This window comes from Nomia melanderi, chromosome 2 (genome assembly GCF_051020985.1).
Source record: "Nomia melanderi isolate GNS246 chromosome 2, iyNomMela1, whole genome shotgun sequence".
Taxonomy (NCBI): domain Eukaryota; kingdom Metazoa; phylum Arthropoda; class Insecta; order Hymenoptera; family Halictidae; genus Nomia; species Nomia melanderi.
Genome location: NC_135000.1, coordinates 26,469,250 through 26,488,571, shown reverse-complemented (window position 1 = coordinate 26,488,571; position 19,322 = coordinate 26,469,250). Strand labels below are relative to the sequence as shown.

The following is a 19,322-nucleotide window of genomic DNA, read 5'->3' as shown; positions in this document are numbered from 1 at the left end:
GACTGTTGCGCGTCAAGAGGAATGATTTTAATTGAATCGTCTTATCTCGCATTCAAACGCGCGGGAAAAACACGCCCGTTAATCGCCGCGGAAAAACTGGAAAATCTCCGGGACAGGGATAATCGCATACTTTGATTAGGCTAATTAGGTTCGGCCGCGGCGTTGCCAGGCTATCAATTAATCGCATTACGCTCGCTGACATTATGCATGATTTTCAATTCAATCGGCCGATCGCGTAAGTCGCTGTGACGGCCGGGCGGCGCGGTCGTGTGTGCACCGAGCGACTGTTTCCATGGCTGTGTGCTCGCGCGCGCGCGGGCCCAGTGTCGCGCGGTCAGATAATATCTCCGGCTGACACATGTAATAAAAAGTATACACGCGTGTTACTATGTTCCTCGAGGACTACGCTGAATACGATTATTTCTAATAAATTGAACGATACTCGGCTGCGATCTTAAACCGATCGTACCTTACGCAACGAGATCGCCGCCGTTTCCGCTTCGAGGACCAGTGGTTCTCCCTTCCCCCTCCGTGGGCTCCATTTTCCCCGGCCGATCGAGTGCTACAGATCGCGGAAATCCGACACTGAGTACCACTAAATCGACTTCTGCGGCAATCTCGCGGAATCGTCGCTCGTGATCTTGAAGGATCTTAGAAACGGGCCATTCTGACGTACTCTATTTCTATCGTTAACCCTTGCACTCGAAAGTTTTTCACTTGAGATATTCTATACTCTAATTAGATGTGGACAAGATTCTTTGAAACGAGTTTAACAAGAAACCATGCAAAAGTAACAAAACTATTTTCTTTTAATATTTCACGTATTGATGGAGTATACGAAGGTTGAAGGTAAATACCAAAATTTGGAACTTTGCTGGAGGAAATCATCTGGGAGGCGCCTCTCGAGTGCAAAGGGTTGACCCTTTGCGGACGAAGATTTCAAATGTACGAAACCTTCAACGGATGAAGCTAAATTGTACATCAATTGTACAATTGATGGAATAAAAGGAGACAGTGCTGATCTCTTGCTGTTCGAGCAATTAAGTCATTCCTTTGTGACTCAGTCTTCGAAATATGAGAATTCCATCTCGCCGGAACGTCGACATTCGTCCGCAAAGGGTGAACGCTTTGCGCTTGACAGGCCCCGAGCCAGCATTTCATTCGGTCCACTTAAATCATAGTCTTCCACGCGATATCTCTGAACTTCCGTGTGCTCTCTGGTCGTTTCCAATGAGCGTCTTCCACGCCAGACCGGAAAATGTCGAACGTTTCCACTGAAAACGTTTCGCGTGCGAGGGGTTAACAACTCCTCTTCCCGAAGGCATAAAGGAAGCAGCGAATCACGCTTGGGGCCCCCGTCCGAGGCAGCGCAACAGCGCCGCCGACAAAAATCGCGAGGACAAAGCGAGTTTCGCCGGGCCGTGGCTCGAGAACACACCGGAAACCGATCGTTTCTCGATCTCTAATGCCGTTGCCGGCCGAGAATGGTCCGGCCGGTGATTACCGCGCCTCGGTCCCCGTCGAATCTGCGAATCGGCCGGGCCCGTGTGTGTCTCTGGGTGGAGGGCCCGCGGGGTTCCTCATCTCGCACGCAAATTGCCCAGATGTTCCACGAAATCGCAAGGAAATCTTGGTGATTACGTCGCTTACCGGGCTGCACGCGGCCTCGATCGGCGGCCGATCTCGTGTTTAGGCGCATTCGGCCGCGATCCATCGTTGCTTCCCCGCGAAATTACAAGGGAACCGCTGGTGGTGCGCCCGAAAATCGCGCGCGGTCCCCGGACGATTCGCCACAGCTGTCCATCGCGCGCATTCCTCGACGTTCCACCCTTTCCTCCAGACTTTCGACGTTCCGAAACTTTCGCTCCTCTCTCTCTCTCTCTCTCTATCTCTCTCGAACAACGCGAGCATTTCGATAACGTTCCGTTACCAGGAAGCAGCTACAAGCGTTTACGATAATGGAAAATCAACAGCGCCGAGAGAGATCGAACGCCGACGGTTACAGCCGTCGAGGGTTACTTTTCCGCGATCGTTGAACGCTATTGACTCCCGATTCACCGCGGTCTCTAAGTAACTCGTAATCGAATTAACTACCGCCAGCCAATCTCCCTCGTTAACGCGCGGCCGGGTCGGCCGCGTTATCCGGCGCTCGTGGCGAATCGGCTCGAAAACCCGATCGCTGGGAACGGCTGCCGCACAATAGACACGGTTCATTTCGCGGGAGACTCGTCGATAGACGCGGCCCGCTATCCGGGCGGAGAAGAACACGGTGTGTCGTGACGCGCTATTCATTTCGCGGCTGCCGGTTGTTTCTCCAATAAACCGACTGTTTATCCAACGAGTCGGCGAGCGGGGCGTACGTAAAAAGGCTCGTAAAAGATTTTACGTCCTCTCCTTGTTCTTTAATCTACGATCGATTTCTCACGCGAAGCCGGCTGTCCCTCCCCGCGGATCTCGGGGAACGCTCACCGCGGCGAGGCGAGGCGAGGCGAGGCGAGGCGAGGCGAAGCGAGGAGAGCGGGAGCACCTTGGCCTGCGAGTAATAATCATTCAGCCTTTCCCTTTTTCTCCGGCTTGCTCGCGGACGTCCTTCTGGATTTAATAAGATCACGAAATTTCGCGGTTAGACGGGGCGTCCCTAATTACACCCGCCGCCGCCACCGCCGCCGCCGCCGCCGTTCACCGGGTACAGCTCGCAGTGACCCGCCGCGCGCCGAGCTCCTCCAACTCGGTCACCCTCGGCTCTCGCGTATAGTATATCGTTATTATTACACGCTGTTTCTCCCCCTTCCTCTCCCCGATGTGTCCTTGCTACGGGAAACGCGCGCCGGTTGCCGAGTCCCAGAGACTATGGCGCGATCGGACCCGGCGCAAAAGGCGCGCGCCTAGATTGACTAGAGCCTTGTGCAACGTCTGGCGAATGAATCCTGGATTTCGTTTATCCCACCGACGGTTTTCCAAAGTGGACGCGATGGTTGCCTGTCTTTGCTCCTGTCGGGACCTTGAGCGGGATTAGGAAACACGGGAGTATTAGAACTTTGTCGTGCACCGTGATTGCTGTTTTCCGTCGGTTACTGATGCTATTGAGTTACCGATCTTGATCCTTGTATCTCTCAGTGAATTCGTATCGTTGAATAAACGGTTCTCCGAAGAGGTTAATACTCTTGTCAGCACGTTAACCTTCGCGAAAACCTAAGCTTCTCTCGTCTGTCGGACCGGTTGCATCTGTATCGTTGAGCCGTCGCGACGGTTTCCTTTGAAAACCGGGCGAGAGAACTTTTCAAAAGCAATCTGCCGATCGTGCGAACGATACGGGCGCGTCCGTGGTACGCAACAGAGGAAGTAAAACGCTGCTCGCGTTTCCTACGATACACACGGCTCGCCGCGGCTCGTTGCGACACCAGGCCGCAATCAGCTTCGGAACCAATGCGAGAACGGAACCGCAGTTTCGCAACTGCCATCGCGATAGAACGCGGGCTCCCGCGACCGCTAAGTGGATTAGAGCCGCGCGCTTCTGCTGCAATCTTTCTTCCTCGCCCGGCTGAGCCTCTTTCTAATCCGCTCCGCTCGGCCTCCGGTGAAAACCGCTTTTCCGAGGTGCTCCGCCGCTGGTAGCATCCCCGCGCCCGTATCGCTAGGAGGCTCCGCCGCCGGTCGGAGAGACACTTTTCCTCTCTCGTCGCGGATCATTAGGCATCCACGATATCTGGAGCAAGTAATGAATAAACATCGATCGCGGGCATAAAGTATCAGCGGCTATGCAAGAATCTTGCTCCCGACGTGGACCCGACACGTTATTTTCATCGTTCGCGACGCCGATACGTTCACCGTGATTTCGATCGGGTTTGATGGCTATCTGGGAAGTGTCCGTAGGCTTTACGGTATCCTTCTGATAAGGAACATTGAACACAAGGTTCCACTGGCAAATGGAAACCGGTGAGACGCGGCTGAACTTGATGATGCGGGGTACTCGACCCTTCTTCTTGATTAAACGGTTTACCGATCGGCTCGTCTTGATTCAAATTAACTCCTAGGCGGAATATTTTACTGTCGACACTTCGTAAGAAATACAACAAATTCTCCATTCTACTTCAGGTGGAAGCTTCATTTGAAGATACATTGATAATAGCAAAATAGTTGCCTTGATCCGTGGATAATGAACAACATTGATTCTTGCTAAGTTAGTTTAATCTTCATCGCGAGTCTCACTCGTCATTGTACGGGGTTAAAGGTCGATCACAACCCGGTGAGTGTCTCATGGTTATCGAACATATTCCGACGACAGGAAGGTAAAAATTCCTCCATCGAGGAAAAACCGAAAGTTTAACGCGCTACTGGGAGCCACTTAATTTCCCTCCTCGATTTTTCCTGCTACAAGGATTCGTTTTTTACCGCGGGAATGTCTCGGTTAAGTGGATTACGAGCGGCGGCCACCGGGACTTACCCGCGATCGACGATACAGCGTCATTTGTACACATTGTACGCGGTTGCGCGTTTGCATAAATCTCGTTAGATCGGACAGAGAGGAAAATAACAGGTGGTGCACGGTACCGTGGACTCGCGAAGAGAGACAGAGAGAGAGAGAGAGAATGAGAGAGAGAGAGAGAGGAGGAAAAGGGAAAGAGCGAGAAGGATCGCGGAGTGGCGTGTGCGGTGCCGTGCGGTGCGGCGGCGTAGGCAAGAGGCTTGGCGCGCGGGTAATTCGAGTAATTGCCGGACAATTACATTATCTAATTAACCTCGGAGGTCGGACCAGCCAGTCGCCGAGCGCTGCCGTGTCCGTGATTGTCTCTCGTGGCGCAACCTTAAATTATTATTGTTTAACACGCTCGAAATCGTCGCCGCGGACCGTGCTCGGCCAGTCGTGTTAGATTCGTGGAACCTCCACGGACAAAGGAAACCGTACCGACCCCCTTTTTTTTTTTCTCTCCATTTCCACCGGGAGCGCGTGAGCGAATCAACGGTTACACGCCGAGCGAGCGAGCCTCTCTATCTTTTCCCCGGGATCGCCGTTATGAATTCTCGCATCGTTAAACGCCTCTCACTTTTCCCCTTGTTCGCCGTTTTCCACGTTTTTCGTTTACGAGCTATTAAAACCGCCGTCGATGCCTGTCGAGGCGGGTGCGCCGATAGCCGAGCGGCGCGCGTTGTCTATGAATGGACGGACGAGATCAAAAATCGACGCGCGAGTGAAAGGCCGAAGATTTTCCATCAACGCGAAACCGGAGGCGGCGCGCGCTCGGTTTATCTCTTGACTGGGCTCCCGGATTTTTCGTTACGGTGAACGTTGCTCATCGATAAATCTTGCGACGCGGAGAATTCTGGGTAATTAATGATTTAGCACAGATAGCGTAGATAGAGTCTGTCCGAGCAGTTTCCACCCGGTTTTCTCTGGGTACGATCTCCGCTAATAACTCAATCCCGTCACGCGTTCACGGAAAGCAGGCGGAAGATCGAGATCATATTGGAAATCGTTGCTGGAAGAAGTCGAGCCGATCGACGATCCACTCGATCGCGCTCGCACCTGGGCGGATATCGATCAAACGGATCGGACTGCTTTCGAATAGAAACGCCGGGGTTCTCTGTTTTGCTCTCGGATCGATCGACGAAAGCCACGGTCCTCGATACGGCGGACTCTGAAAATCGGTGAAACTTAACCCTTTGCGCTCGAGAGATCAATTTCGTACAGTAAAACTATACAATTTGATATTCAATATTACACCGCGCATAACGCATCAATTCGAGGAACATTTCTCTTCGAGTTAGTTTCATAAATTATCGTCTTAAAATATTTCTAATGAAACTTCCTAAATATTTCAGCTAGGAATACGATCGAATTAACACGAGAATTAAGCTATTCGAGCGTCATAGTTCTTTTCCAAAACTAGAATGCTATTCATTGGCACCTAAAGTCCTTATCGTCGCATTTCTACGAATGCATTCTATTGTCAGATTCCCATAAAAGCGTCTTTATAATCGCAGTAACAGCAAGCTAAAAATCCTCAGAAGATTTATTCAGAGCCAGTTCTAATGCCAAGATTCGAAATTATGGCCGCCGCGTCTGCTACAATCTTAGCTCGCGCGACAGGCCGGGACAACAGAGTCCAGCCTCCGCCTTAAAAGTATCGTTTACGACCCGGCTGCATCGCGCCGGCCGTCGCGAGAAAGAACGGTGTGCCAGATCAGAGAGCGACGAGCGGGACGATGGAAAAGCTGGTAGCCGGCAGGTAATATCCGCGAGTAATGCGATGCAATCCATCTCGGGCTCTAACGATCGGGTTGGTCAACGAACAACCCTTGGAATTTGCCATTAATCTCGGTATAAATCATGCGTCCCGGCTGCTAGAATGTTGCGTCCGTCCGTCCGTGCCGGGCAATTACCTAGGGAACGACGCGACGGGCATCGGCAGCGGTTTCGTCGCTTTCCTCTTGGGAAACGGCGCGGCGCGACTCGCGCGACTCGGCCGGAAATGGATTCGCCGTAAATCGCGCCGGGGAAAAACGCGGCGCGTTACAAAGTCGAACGGACTAGGTGTATCCGCGGCAAACGAGCGGCCGATGGATGCCGGGTTGTCTCGGTTAGGTCTTGGTTAGGCCAGGCTAAGCGGTTCGCGCCGGAGCGAGACGGAGCGCGTCGCTTGCGAAAAGCGTGCGTAATTCGCGCTTAATGCCCGTGAGCCTGTGTACAGGCAATTACCGATCGGACACGCTGTCGTCGATCGAACCGCGAACGAATCCTGAACGATCCCTCCGCGTTCTTGCCTCCTATCGGGTTGTCTCGCGAGTTTCTCTCGGTCGCGTCCGTTTAGAGCGGACGTTTCGGAGGACTAGCTCCGAGATGGAGGACGAGAAGGATAATGTCGCTTTAAATGTGAAATCGTGCGTCGATTGAAGGGGACTTTGATTAAACTGTCGGATTCGTTTATTCTAGTGGGTAAGTGTCTTAGGCGTATTTACTGTAGCTACTTGTGTTGTAGTCGCAAGCTGCGACTTTGAAGTTTCGCGTTGAACCATGAGAACCAAGAAAACATCAAACCTTCGTATTTGGAATATTATTCGAGCATCTAATATATAATTCGACAGAATCTACTGAAAGTTTCGTATACTCTAAAGAATCTTCCAGAAAACTTAAGAAAACTGAACACAATAAGAAAATGTTCTTAAATCCACGTGCATCTGGTCTTTAGCCCTTTGCGGTCGAAGATTCTTCGAAACGTCCAAACCTTGAGACGAAGTTAAATTATACATCGATTGCTTAATTAATAAAACTACGTGCTAGGTATCGCGATTCTCGTGTTGCACTATCTAGTTACCGAGGGTATTAAAAATCATTGGATATCTTGTATACTGTGTTTCATTGTTTTCAATTCGGAGGTAATTCGTAGTTGAGTCGGTCATTGGTGATCCGTCTATGTCAGTCACCGTGTCGTGTATTCAGCGTGTTGAATAGTTTTAACCCTTTGCGGCCGAAGATTCTTTGAAACGTCCAAACCTTCATACGAAGTCAAATTATACATCGATTGCTTAATTAACAAAAAAGGAAACAACGTGCCGATCTCTCGCCATTCGACTAATTAAATCACTTGTCCGCGACTCAGTCTTCGAAATACGAACACCCGATCACGCCGAAACGTCGACATTCGTCCTTAAAGTGTTAAGCCCCGTAAACTCTCGTCCGTACCTCGTCGGACAATATTAATATTAACCGTACGCAACCTCCCGCGACGTGAGAAGCACGTACAAGCACCGATAAAAAGCGAACGCAGCGGTAAAGAGGCTCGGCAAAAAGATTCGTCGGCGCGACCGATCCACGCGAGACGAACAAATTGGCGCGGTAGCACGGCGAGCGGGGCCTGTGTTACGCGTGTAACGAGATTAACGGCGGCGAGGGAGAAAGGTAGGGACGCGACGCGTTCGGTCGAACAGTGGAACACCGGTGAGCACGCTTTCAGCGGGGATTTCGGCCGGTCGTCGTTCTAATTAGCGGTCGCGAGAGGGCCACTAATCCCATTTGCCCGAGAAACGAACGAGTAACGGACGGAGAGAGAGAACCAGAAAAAGAGAGAGAGAGAGAGAGAGAGAGGGAGAGTCGGGGAACTGGCGGCGTTTCTAATCGGGAGCATGACTCGTCGGCCGATTAATGACAGGAGAAGTTACAGGTCCGGACAAGAGCGGCTAGGCGGATAGGAGGGGAAAGGGCAGGGAGACAGGGTCGGGCGGGAGGGCTGGCCGAGCTCTCCATGGAACTGGTTCCGTTCCACGGATCACTGGAAACAATCATCCTTATTAAACTCACCACCGACCCACCCCACGGATATAAAGGTATTCTTCGGAATGATTTACCAAGAATCCCGGCTCTGCCCTCTGGAACAGGTGTATCTCTCTCTCGGGCCCGGCCGATCGTCGTCGTCGGAGGGAACGATAAATTTTCTAAGTGAAATCTATCCCTCGCGGTGCTGGCCGGTACGCGCGCGTATTGCTCCTTTGTTTATCGTCTTTATTCGGGCCGATAAAGCCCCGGCCGGGGAGGAGGGGAGGGGAAAAATCGAGGGGACCGGGAGCGAAAGTCGTTCCGCAGCTGAAACTTTCGGGGCCCCGGGATGATTAGTCGAGCCACGGTAGCTCGAGCCACACGATTCTAATCTAAATTAGATCTTAAGAGCTCGTAAAAGTAAGTGGCCGTGCGTTCGAAGGCCTCGCAACATCCCACCGCGTATCTGGACGTTTTATCGCGGAGATTTCATTGGGCCCGGGGTGTCTCGGGATCGGGATGAAAATTCGATGGCTCGATCGGCCGCGGATCGTTCATCGCCGCGGTGCCCGCTGTCTCGTTCGGGGATTTACGGGGCTGCGGGACTCGATTACCGCGGACCATGGAAATACGTGACCGTGTTTTCTAATGGCGGCGCTCCTATCGCGGCCGATCGGCGGAACGGTTAATTGTTGATAGACGATACGGACGGCGGTTTAGAGTGATCGGTCCGCGCGAAGGATTGGCCTCTTGACGTGCGATGTCGTGCCAGACTCGTGACGGGAATTTTCTACTGAATTTGGGAAATTCTATTTACTTTCAGAGATACGCTTTGGCGTTTATTTTTAACCCTTTGAACTCCAGGCTCCAATATTACACCAGTTGTATCAAATATTTTAATGGATCTTAAAGAAACTACCCTAAAATTATTCGATTTTCACATCCGAATTTTGTACTAAGGAAAATAAAAGATCGAAAAAATGTTATAGCATTTGCAATTTTCGCTAATACTATAAAAATTCGTTGCTGATAGATTACAAAACAACCTGGAGTGCTAAGGGTTAACTCCTCGGCGTACTTCCGCTACTGAACTTGTAATATTTTACTGTCGACAATTTGGAAACGCGACAAAATCCGTTCTTCATGTGGAAATCTCATTTGAAGATTATAGCAAAATAGTTTTTTGATTCGTAGGTAATGAAGATTGACTGTTCAATTAGTCTAGAAATCACCGCGAGTCTCACTCATCGTAAGGCAAGGGGTTAATATAAATTATACGTTGCTTTCCCGTTATCAGAATTTTTCTAATAAATTATTAAGGATACAACAGTTGTATCTTAAGAAATAAATCATAGGAGTTAAACGCACGAGGCGATTCGAACAGCACGGCTCTCCGTAAAAGTTTCAACCAAGGAAAATCGACGCTCTCAAACTTGTCGCTTTCTTTCCATTATCCAATGCAACGCGCAGCTCCGCTCGAGAGAAACCCGAAACCGGCGGAAAAGCTCGGCGCGAACGGTACGCGTTTCGCCGGACGTGAATCGCGCGCGCCCGCTAGCCCTCCTTCCTCCGTAAAAGCGGCTAATGAATATGCATCGCGGTTCGAGCAAAGCTTGCCTCCTCTCCCGGTCAGCTAGTCAATAAACCTAAGCGACCATAAAATCCAATTAGTGTGAAATTAATACTGCAACACGGTGCCGGGACAGAAGGAACAGAGAGAAAGGTGGAGAGGGAAGGGAAGGAAAGAGAGAAAGACAGTCTCGGAGAGAGAGAGAGAGAGAAAATGGAAGGGAGACGGAGCAACGGCAAGAAACGAGCAGGCAACGAGGGGCAGAGAGGCGGAGGGAGGGGATTAATTTATATGAAAACGGCAAAAAGGTATCGAACGACCGGCCGCGCAAAGGAAATGATCCACAGTAAGGAAACGGTAGATTACGGCCGAGATTGCTCGCAAAAATCGATCGATTTCTTTATCGCAACGCGTTCTCTATTCGAGCTACACCCCCTCCCTCTCTCTCACTCTCTCTCTCTCTCTCTCTCCCTCTGTCCCCTCCGCCTCTCTCCCCACGGAAATTGCAAAATTAACGTGAGCGCGGCTGCACCCGCCGCGCCGGCCCGCTTTCCGAGGAAAGTAAGAGTGGAGCGAAGGGCTGCTGTTGCTTGTTCCCGTTGCTGCCGGCTCGCCGTCGACGATGGGATGCCACGGACATTAGCCTTTATCTCGAAACGCGAGTCCGGACTTCGAATTTTTCGATAAGCCCCCGACCCACTGGTCCGTCCGGTACGACCATAACACGATAGCCCTTAAAAATTTTTACTCCGGCCCGTCTGCGGCCGCGTCTGCGTCTTCTGGCTGACGTTCGTCGGCCGCGCGGTACGCCGGAGACTTCTTCGGACTTTCGTAACGGATTCACTTCGCAAATTCCGAGCGTTTCTCTTGTGTTCGAACTCATTGTGTTGGACGAACGAGTTGCGAGGACTTTAAACTGAATTGAATTAGTATGAATGTTATTTGAATTCTTTCAGTTGAAATTAACACTGGAACTACGTACCAGTCGAAATGACTGGTTTCGATTTCTTTTGTTTAGCAATTATTGATATTTTTGAAGCATTGAATATTCGAAATGATTTTGAAAATAGTTTCATTTCAGTGCTATAGTGAATGTCTGAAGAAACTGAGAATAATCTATCGTTGCAATTTTTATGGGAACTGTAAATTAATCGTATTAAATACTCGGTAGTTCTAGTGTTAAATATACTTCGTCGGAGTATAGTTTTTAACCCTTAGCACTATAGGTTGTTTTGTAATCTATCAGCAACATATTTTTATAGTATTAGCGAAAATGAGAAATGATATGACATTTCTTCGATCTGTTATTTTCCTTAGTACAAAATTCGGATGTGTGGAAGATCGAATGATTTTAGGGTAGTTTCTTTAACACTAGAACTACCGAGCATTTAATACGATTAATACGTAATCCCTATAAAAATTGTAATAATCGATTATTAGCACTTTCTCCAGACATTCATTACAGTATTCAAGTGAAACTAGTTACTTTGAAGATCACTTCGAATATTCAATGCTTTTAAGATATCAATAATTATGAAATAAAAAGATCAAAACCAGTCACTTTGACTTAGTTCTAATGTTAAGATTCATTGAAATATTTTATATTATTACTGGTGCAATATTGGAGCCTACAGAGTTCAAAGGGTTAACTCTTTGCCTTATAATTTGTTTCATAACCATGATCGATACAACTACTGTATATTAATAATTCAATAGTAAAAGAAACAAATTTCATGCTTAATCTACGTTTACTCCATAGGTTAACGATTGATAGTAGAAAAGTAATATTTAGTGTATATTTAAAAACAATAATACTCTTAAATCAGTTTAAAATTTTCATCACGGTGTTGTATATGACTGACACGATGTTATAACTGATGCAACATTGGAGCATACAGAGTTCAAAGGGTTAAGACTCCCAATGCGGAGGAACGGTCACGCAACAAGTGACGAGCGTCCGGTACGATGAAAAGTGTAATGCCACGTGGAAGGTAACAGATGTTCGATAAAGGGTAAAACAATCGCGAATGATTTATTCCGCGAGCCAGCAGTAGACCGCGGTAATCGCGTATTCTCGGTCTCTATGATCGATGCTGACTCCGGGAAGCAATTCTAATAGACCGTTATCAGGGACACACACGCGAATGGCAGCCGAGAAGTCTGTCCCCCAGGAGGAGCAGTCACAATAATTACAGTTATCCCATCGATCGCGTTCCGAGGAGGATCCGCGCGACCAGATCGAATCGGCAGGCGACGGCGGTGCCCGGCTCGCTTCTCTGCATATCCTCCCCTTAACGTTCGTTAATTACGAGAACCCATACCGCGGCTCCACAGGACCGGACCTATTACGAGCGATTACACCGCTATTAGTTACCTACCTACCGGGTGTTCCGTTCCGTGCCGCGAAAGAAGCGACGAGGAAAAAGACAGGAGGCACGGCAGGAAAAAGCTAGCCAGGATAGATTGCGCTGCGCCCCGTCGCTGGCACGTTACCGCGTGCACGCGCGTGCAACTGGATCCCAACGACACGACGCCAACCGGAACTCAATAACCATCGTTACGACGATGCGCGGAATTTCCGCGGCGACGGGACGCGTCCGGCGCGGACGTCGCGGGGAAAAATCGGATGATCGATGGGTGGGCGCGCCGATAGATCTTCGCCGTCGTTTTCCTGGATTCCAACGAGCGCGCGCGTTCACCGTCGTTCAGTCGTTGTTGCGAATCTTTAGGCGTGTCGGGTTTCATCGTGTATTCGTTATCTTATCGATCTTCTTTATTTCTCCGATCCCCCAGTCGGGAGGATTCGGAATTCTCTTATCGCGCGTTCGGGGATTATAATACTTGTTCGCTTGTCGGAATTTGGGAACCAGAGTTACCAATTAACACGTCGGATGCCGTGGGGTCACCCGACCGAATCGAATTACTGTGGTTCGTTCAATTAACCCTTTGCACTCGGGAGCTGACTCTCAGTCACCACTTGATTTCCTACGGTGAAGCTACAAAGTTTGATATTTAATATTATACTTCATATAATGCTATTATACTTCAGAAATATTGACGTACAATAGATTTGTCCGTCGATTTCACGTGAGTTTTACAAAATATCGTCTTCGTCTCATCAGATGTTGAAATATTTCTAGTGGAAAACTATAAACATTTGTATATTATAAATAATGTTATCTAATGCGGTGCCACTCAGACATATCAACGTGCAATAATAACGCAATTCAAGCAATTTCATATATTTCTTCCATTTTGTATTTTGCTCTACGAAATTACGCAGCGTTCGACGTGTTAAAGAGACAGACGCTTCCCGGAGAAATGATTAAAGAGATTGATTCAGTGATCCGAATACCGAGTAAGTAAATGGAATCTAAACAACTCTCTTCGAGCTTCCACAGAAATTGCGAGGTCATTTCGACTGCTCGGTAGTTCCATCGCGAGGCACCGTCCTACTACAAATCTCCGCGCGTCTGACAGAGGCCGCGTCACAGGAGGAAAGTTATTTTGTTAACAATAGGTTGTCGAATCTTTTGTTAGCTCGACGGCGTGTCCGAAACAACCGGGCCTGTTTTACGAGCGCGTTCAAGGACTGGCTGTGTGTGTATCCGTACGTGTGAAAGCGCTCGCGCTCGGTCGCTCGCGCGCGCGCGCGTGCGTGCGCACAGGTATCCGATCGTAAATATTTTGGATCATGGAATCCGTTAAGAGACAATTCTTCGGGAGAAAGGGCAACGCCAGTGACGATCGTGGTTTCGTTTGGAAACGGTCCCATAAATACGGGAGCGCGCGCACGCCGGCCCGGTCACGAAATATTTCGGCTCGGTAGGAACTAATAGCCGGCTCTGCAAGTTCCCGCTTGTATCTTGATCCCGTTACACGGGGAGCCTGGAACCTGACAAACGCGACTAGACACCTCTTCCATCGGCTAGACCAGCGGGAGGTATACACGAGCCTTCTATCAGTCGCGCGGGAGATGCGCAGTAAAGCCTTTTACGAGCGATCCCTCGAAATATCTCGGGAATTATAATTCGAAAACATAACCGTTCGCCGCGGCGAAATTCTAACTCTATCCGACTGCGAGCCTGTTACGCGTTTCACTATCGGTAATAAGTGAAATTCACCGAACAATCGTAGCAACGGAAGTCACCGGGGGCCGTTAATTTCGTCGGTTATTCCCAATATAAATTCGCTAATGAAACCTATTATACACTAAGGATATTTCTGCCGCAACGAAACACATCGCTATGCGACTCTAAAGCTAATCGAGTACAACAGGAAATTGGAAATTATTATAAAAACACTTAATCGCCGGTGAAAGAGTCGAGCCACGTGTTCCTGGCTCGGCGTTGCTCTATCACTCGAGCAGGCTAGAGTGCCCGTACACGGACATTATCGTTATTAATTACACGATACGCGAGCGGCAACATTGCCAGGACCCTGGCAGCCCTTTCTTGCCTCCCGTACACCGTGGTACCGCGATGCTAAAGGTTTCTTCGATTCACGAGAAACATATCTTGCGAACGCTGGGCGTCGCGTCGCGTCGCGTTGCGTCGTTTACGTACCTGGTGAACACGTCCGGATAATGAGTTCTCGAGAAAGCTTTCTCGAGTTCCTCTAGCTGGAAGCTGGTAAAGGTAGTCCTATATCTGCGCTGCTTCCTTTTTGGAACGAAGTCGTCGACCTCGGCTTCGCTTTCAGGGCTGGTCGGCGCGGCTCTGGGGTGGTTGCTCTCCTCCTCGGCCCTCACCTCTTCCGTGGAGATTCCCATTTGACCGGATTGAAGTGTTGTCGTTGTAGGTGGCGGTACCGATTGCTGCTGCTGCTGCTGCTGCTGCTGCGGCTGCTGTTGGAGAGCTGGCTGGTTCGCCTGATTCACCTGGCCAGAGCTGCTCGTACTGCTCGCAGGACTCGTCTGCTCGGCGGCTGGCTCGACGCCTCCTCCTCGCGCCGAGTGATCTGTAAACAACGCGTCTTCGTTTAGAAATTGTTCATACGCGACCATCGTATACGGGGCGATACGCTTTCGAATGTTTAGGGTTGACCCTTTGTTATTGGGATCGTGAATCGAGGTTCCAGCTTGGAGGAATATGTTACCGAGGAGAGTTGCCTGCTGACTCGCGGTCATTCGGTAATTAGAGCGTTATCGTGAGGACGTACGATTTTAGACTGGTCAGTGCTCAACGTCGACGCCCGTCGACTGGTAGCTTATCAACGGTGCGATGCGATTCACTGAATCGCCAGGGAAATCCTGGCGGTTTAGCTTCCGCGGCGAGCTCGCTCGAATGTCCTTGTTCCGTGGAATTGTTTGAAAACATCGTGGCAGGTCTCGAGGGCACTGATTACCGAGCGAATTAACGTTGGGTTTATCGTTCGACGAATCTACTTTCAGTTTATATCCACCGTTGGGCGAGTTGTTACTGAATCTGGGACAATTGTCGAAGGAATCGACGTCGATTCTGGATCGATCGTTGACTGAATCGATACTGATACTAGATCTACCGTCAGACGAATCAATATTTAATCTAGTCCTACGAAATAAGTCAACATTGATTCTAGATCAATTGTTGATTGAGTCGAAATTGAACTTAGACCTACCATCAGACGAAAAGACTCAATCTAGTCTTACCAAATAAATTAACACTGATTCTAGAACAATCGTTGACTGAATCGAAATTGAACTTAGCCCTACTAGCAGACGAATCAAAACTCAATCTAGTCCTACGAAATAAATTAACATTGATTCTAGATCAATCGTTGACTGAATCGAAACTGAACTTGCACCTACCATCAGACGAATCAAAACTCAATCTAGTCCTACCAAACAAGTCAACCTACTAGACTCATCATAGAAGAAACCAACATCCGATCTAGACAGATCCTATCCCTCGATCCTCGTCGAATTTCTCGCGCGCGAGGATCGCGAAGAAGACGGTGAGCCAGTCGGCGACACGCGGAGGAGGACGGAGGTATCATTCCTTTCACCGACCTTGCCGCATTAATGATTCCCTACGAGCCCACGCTTCGGCACGTTCGACGCCGTGAGTGATCATGTAACAGCGTTCGATTCGCTTGTAACGACCAGAATCATTTTCACGCGCGATCGATACCTCGGCATACCACGGTCGAACGGTCCCTCCCCACACAGCCGCCCCCTCCACCGCCCCCTTGCCTCGTGCTTACAAGCTGCTACTGATAATTCCCGTCCGCAATTTGCAAACGCGGTCCACGGCCCTTTGGAACCGGTTCCCCGGGCTGCCTAATGAAATTCACCGAGACCGTTTGTCTCTTAATTCGTCATTATCGAAATTCGATCCGAGCGGACACACCGCGCCGGCGCAACGCGGGCAATTTCAAACGGGGAACAGCGTGCTCGACGTCAAAGTCGTTCAAACGGGATCATCTCGCTCCCGGATTCGTTGAAGCGAGGGTTTAATCTTTTCGCTCCTTAATATCCTGTCAAACTCTTGATTGGGATTTGAAATATAATTTAACGAGCACGAGTATCGCTTGATTCATCGAAGTCCAAATAAAGTATTACTTTTTCGTCATAAATCCTAGTGTGATTTTAGTAGGATTATACAATGAAATAGTTCTACGCTCTTGCGAAACTCAGTGCGAGAAGTTAACACTAGGTTCACGGGCATTTACTGTACACTTCATTCTATTGTTCCTAAAAGAATTGATGCTCGTTTATTTAGATCGTGGAAACTGGAGATTTGATAGTAATTGGGGTACACGTCAGTGTGGCCGCATCAATCAAAATCGGCATGAACATTTACAAAATAATATTTCTAAAATCCGATATGCATCAATTTGACGCCTTCCGTAAACCCAGTGTTAAGCACGAACGCCGCCATATTGGTACCTAATGAAAAGTCGCGAGCGATCGCGATTCGAACGCAACAACAGACCAATCCGCAGTTTCCTTTTCCGGCGATCAAGAGTTTGACACATAATTTAGCTTCTTACGAAGGTTTTCATTATTCAAAAAAAAAAGATCCTCGTCTAAGGGTTAAGGTGAACGGCTGATGCTCTTTTCATCAAACGAACGGAGAAGAAAGGAGCGAGCGTCCGAGCGGCGCTCGGTGTTTTTAGTCGAACCGATTTATCGGAAATGAGTTTATAATGCTGGTAGCCTGAACGGTAATGCCGAACGATAAGCGGAGAATCTAAGAGAGGGCCTCTCCTCTCTCATTTTTGTTGGCTCTCGCCATTAAGCATCGAATGCGCGCGCTGCGAGGCGACGTGCATCCAGGTTCGTGTTACCGGCCGGCCGTGCCCGTTGGTGGAAGACCGAGGGAAGACAAAGGGAAAGGGCGCGAGGGAAAGAGGCGAGCGCGTAGGTAGCCTCTTACATTATAATAGCATTAATGGGTTCGAAGCCGCACTTAATGCTCGTTCGTTCGTTGGCCGGAGTTCGGTTCGTTATTAACTGAAAATTACCGAAACCGAAATCTAATTCGCGTAAACACTGTAATTTCACGGGCGGGAAGGAAGCGAGCGACTGCGGCCGGCGTAGACACCGGGGTCCCGGCAGGCTCTGCGCGCGCTTCCAGCTTTTAGCCCTCGAGCTCCTTTTTTCGACGCTGCGAAACGCTCCGATTTTCGCGCGTCCTCCGGAACAGGCCGTACACTCGTTCCAGAGTGAATCTGTCGCGAATTGCTCTCCGGAGGACTTCCTACCGGCGACTGTTGCGCTCCGAGGGTTCGGAAGTTGAGATCGAGTCTCGAGAATTAACCCCTAACGACGTCTTTCCCAACTATGATCGATACGCTTGCCGTACGCTTGTCATTAACCACTAGGCGAATGCGAAGTGGAAAACAAATTACTTCATTTCTCGAACAGCACGAGATCGGTATTTAGTTTCATTTTTTCAGTGTTATTTAAGGATTTCGTGTATAATCTAGCTTCATTTGCTGACGGTTACCTGTGGCTTGACGAATCTTCGTCCGTAAAGGGCTAACGATTTATTGGAAATGACAAAATTCATGTTCTATGTGTTCCTGAATTATAGTAATTGATAACAGGAGAATATTCAATCTGTATCCACGACAATTGAGTAATATTTCCGTTTAACATCTTCATCGCGAGTCACGTTATAAGGCAAGGAACCCTTTGCACTCGGATGTTTCTTACTAGAAATATTTAACATTTCTTTACGAGTCGAATACGATGTTCTTCGAGAGCAATTCGAAGAGAAATCACCAGTACATTGAACAAAGCTGTTTTATTCCAGTGTTTCACGTATCGAGGCATTATACAAAGTTTAGCATTAAACATCACATTCTATAGTTTTACTCTGTCAAATGAAGCGGTGAGAGTCACCTCTCGAGTGCAAGGGGTTAACATTGAGAAGCTAGCAGAAGCGCCGAATAACAAAGGCCGTCACGCAGGTGCGTCGCGTGAAACAGTGAAAAGTTTTCAAAAGATACGCGGAGAATAGAGGCGTGAATTTTTTCGATCAGGGACTGTACAGGTTGAAGGGAAGGATCGAGGTCCGCGCGCTAGAAAGGCGATCGCGTTAATTGACTCGTCGTTAATTCATCGCCGGTATTGAGAATTTACGATGTTAATTTATTTCTTCTCCCGTGGCCGTTCCACGGCTCGTAACAGTGTATCGCGAATGCCCGATTAGATGCGTCACGCTCGATTAGACGCTTCGGATGGAGCGATTTCCGAGCGAGAGGGCCGGAGAGGAGAGAAAACGCGCGCGTGGAAGAGGGAGCGAGGCGGAGCGAGAGCGGCTCGAAAATCTGCTAGTCATTTCTGTCATATTTGCACGCTACTATGCGACCGTGCACCGTGTGCGCCGCTCACACAAGTGCGACGCACACGGCCGAGCGGACGCGCACACAGGCGAGCGCTCCGTATTAAGGCTCGGTGCATTACGCGTCCCGTGTGCATACGATCGCGATTTATGGGCATACAAATTAGCGCGGCGTAATAAACTAATTAGCCGACTCATTGGGGCCGCTTGTGTTTCTCGCGGACGTGTTCTAATGGCCGCCGCCGTCGCTAATACAACATGGAACGACGGTCTCGCGTGGTCGAGGCCTCGAGAATTTTCCACGACTTTCTTTCCCCGAGAGCTCGCTGGGAAAACCGCGTCGTTGCTTCGCGGCGTATCGGTTCGCCGAAACCTCGGGCGACTCGAGCGTTGTCCGTTGCAAAAGGATTATTAACCGTTCAACTCGAATGATCGATGCCGCGGAATGAAAAGCAGACAAATCTAATGGTCTCGAACATCCGCGTAGGATAGCGACGAGGCACCTCGGCGTCCGAAGTTTGTAAACATCGAATAACCGACGTTAATTGCTTACAACTCGCGCGAGAATGCGAAACAGTTCAACGTTCGTTCGGAGGGTATCAACGGTTCCCGTTGGGTTACGAAATTAATGAGGTCCTCGATGGAATTCATTGTGAACGGATACGCGTATCGCGCGGCGGTCGTTTTTTCACGTTGCACCGGCGTCGGGAGGTGCCGCGGACGCGCGAAC

General features: G+C 49.3%; 1 protein-coding gene across 4 annotated transcripts in view; it reads right to left on the bottom strand.

Annotated features, from left to right (window-relative positions):
- LOC116433208 (homeobox protein aristaless) overlaps positions 1-19,322 on the bottom strand; it is a 111,022-nt gene that overhangs the window by 8,428 nt on the left and 83,272 nt on the right. For 3 of the 4 annotated variants that reach the window (XM_076364321.1, XM_031991047.2, XM_031991048.2), the window contains one exon: positions 14,387-14,780. In XM_076364321.1, coding sequence (XP_076220436.1) covers positions 14,387-14,780 — 394 coding nt within the window. Of the gene's footprint in view, positions 1-14,386; positions 14,781-14,918; positions 15,194-19,322 lie in introns of those variants that run through there. The other variant, XM_031991049.2, reaches the window with a different exon arrangement.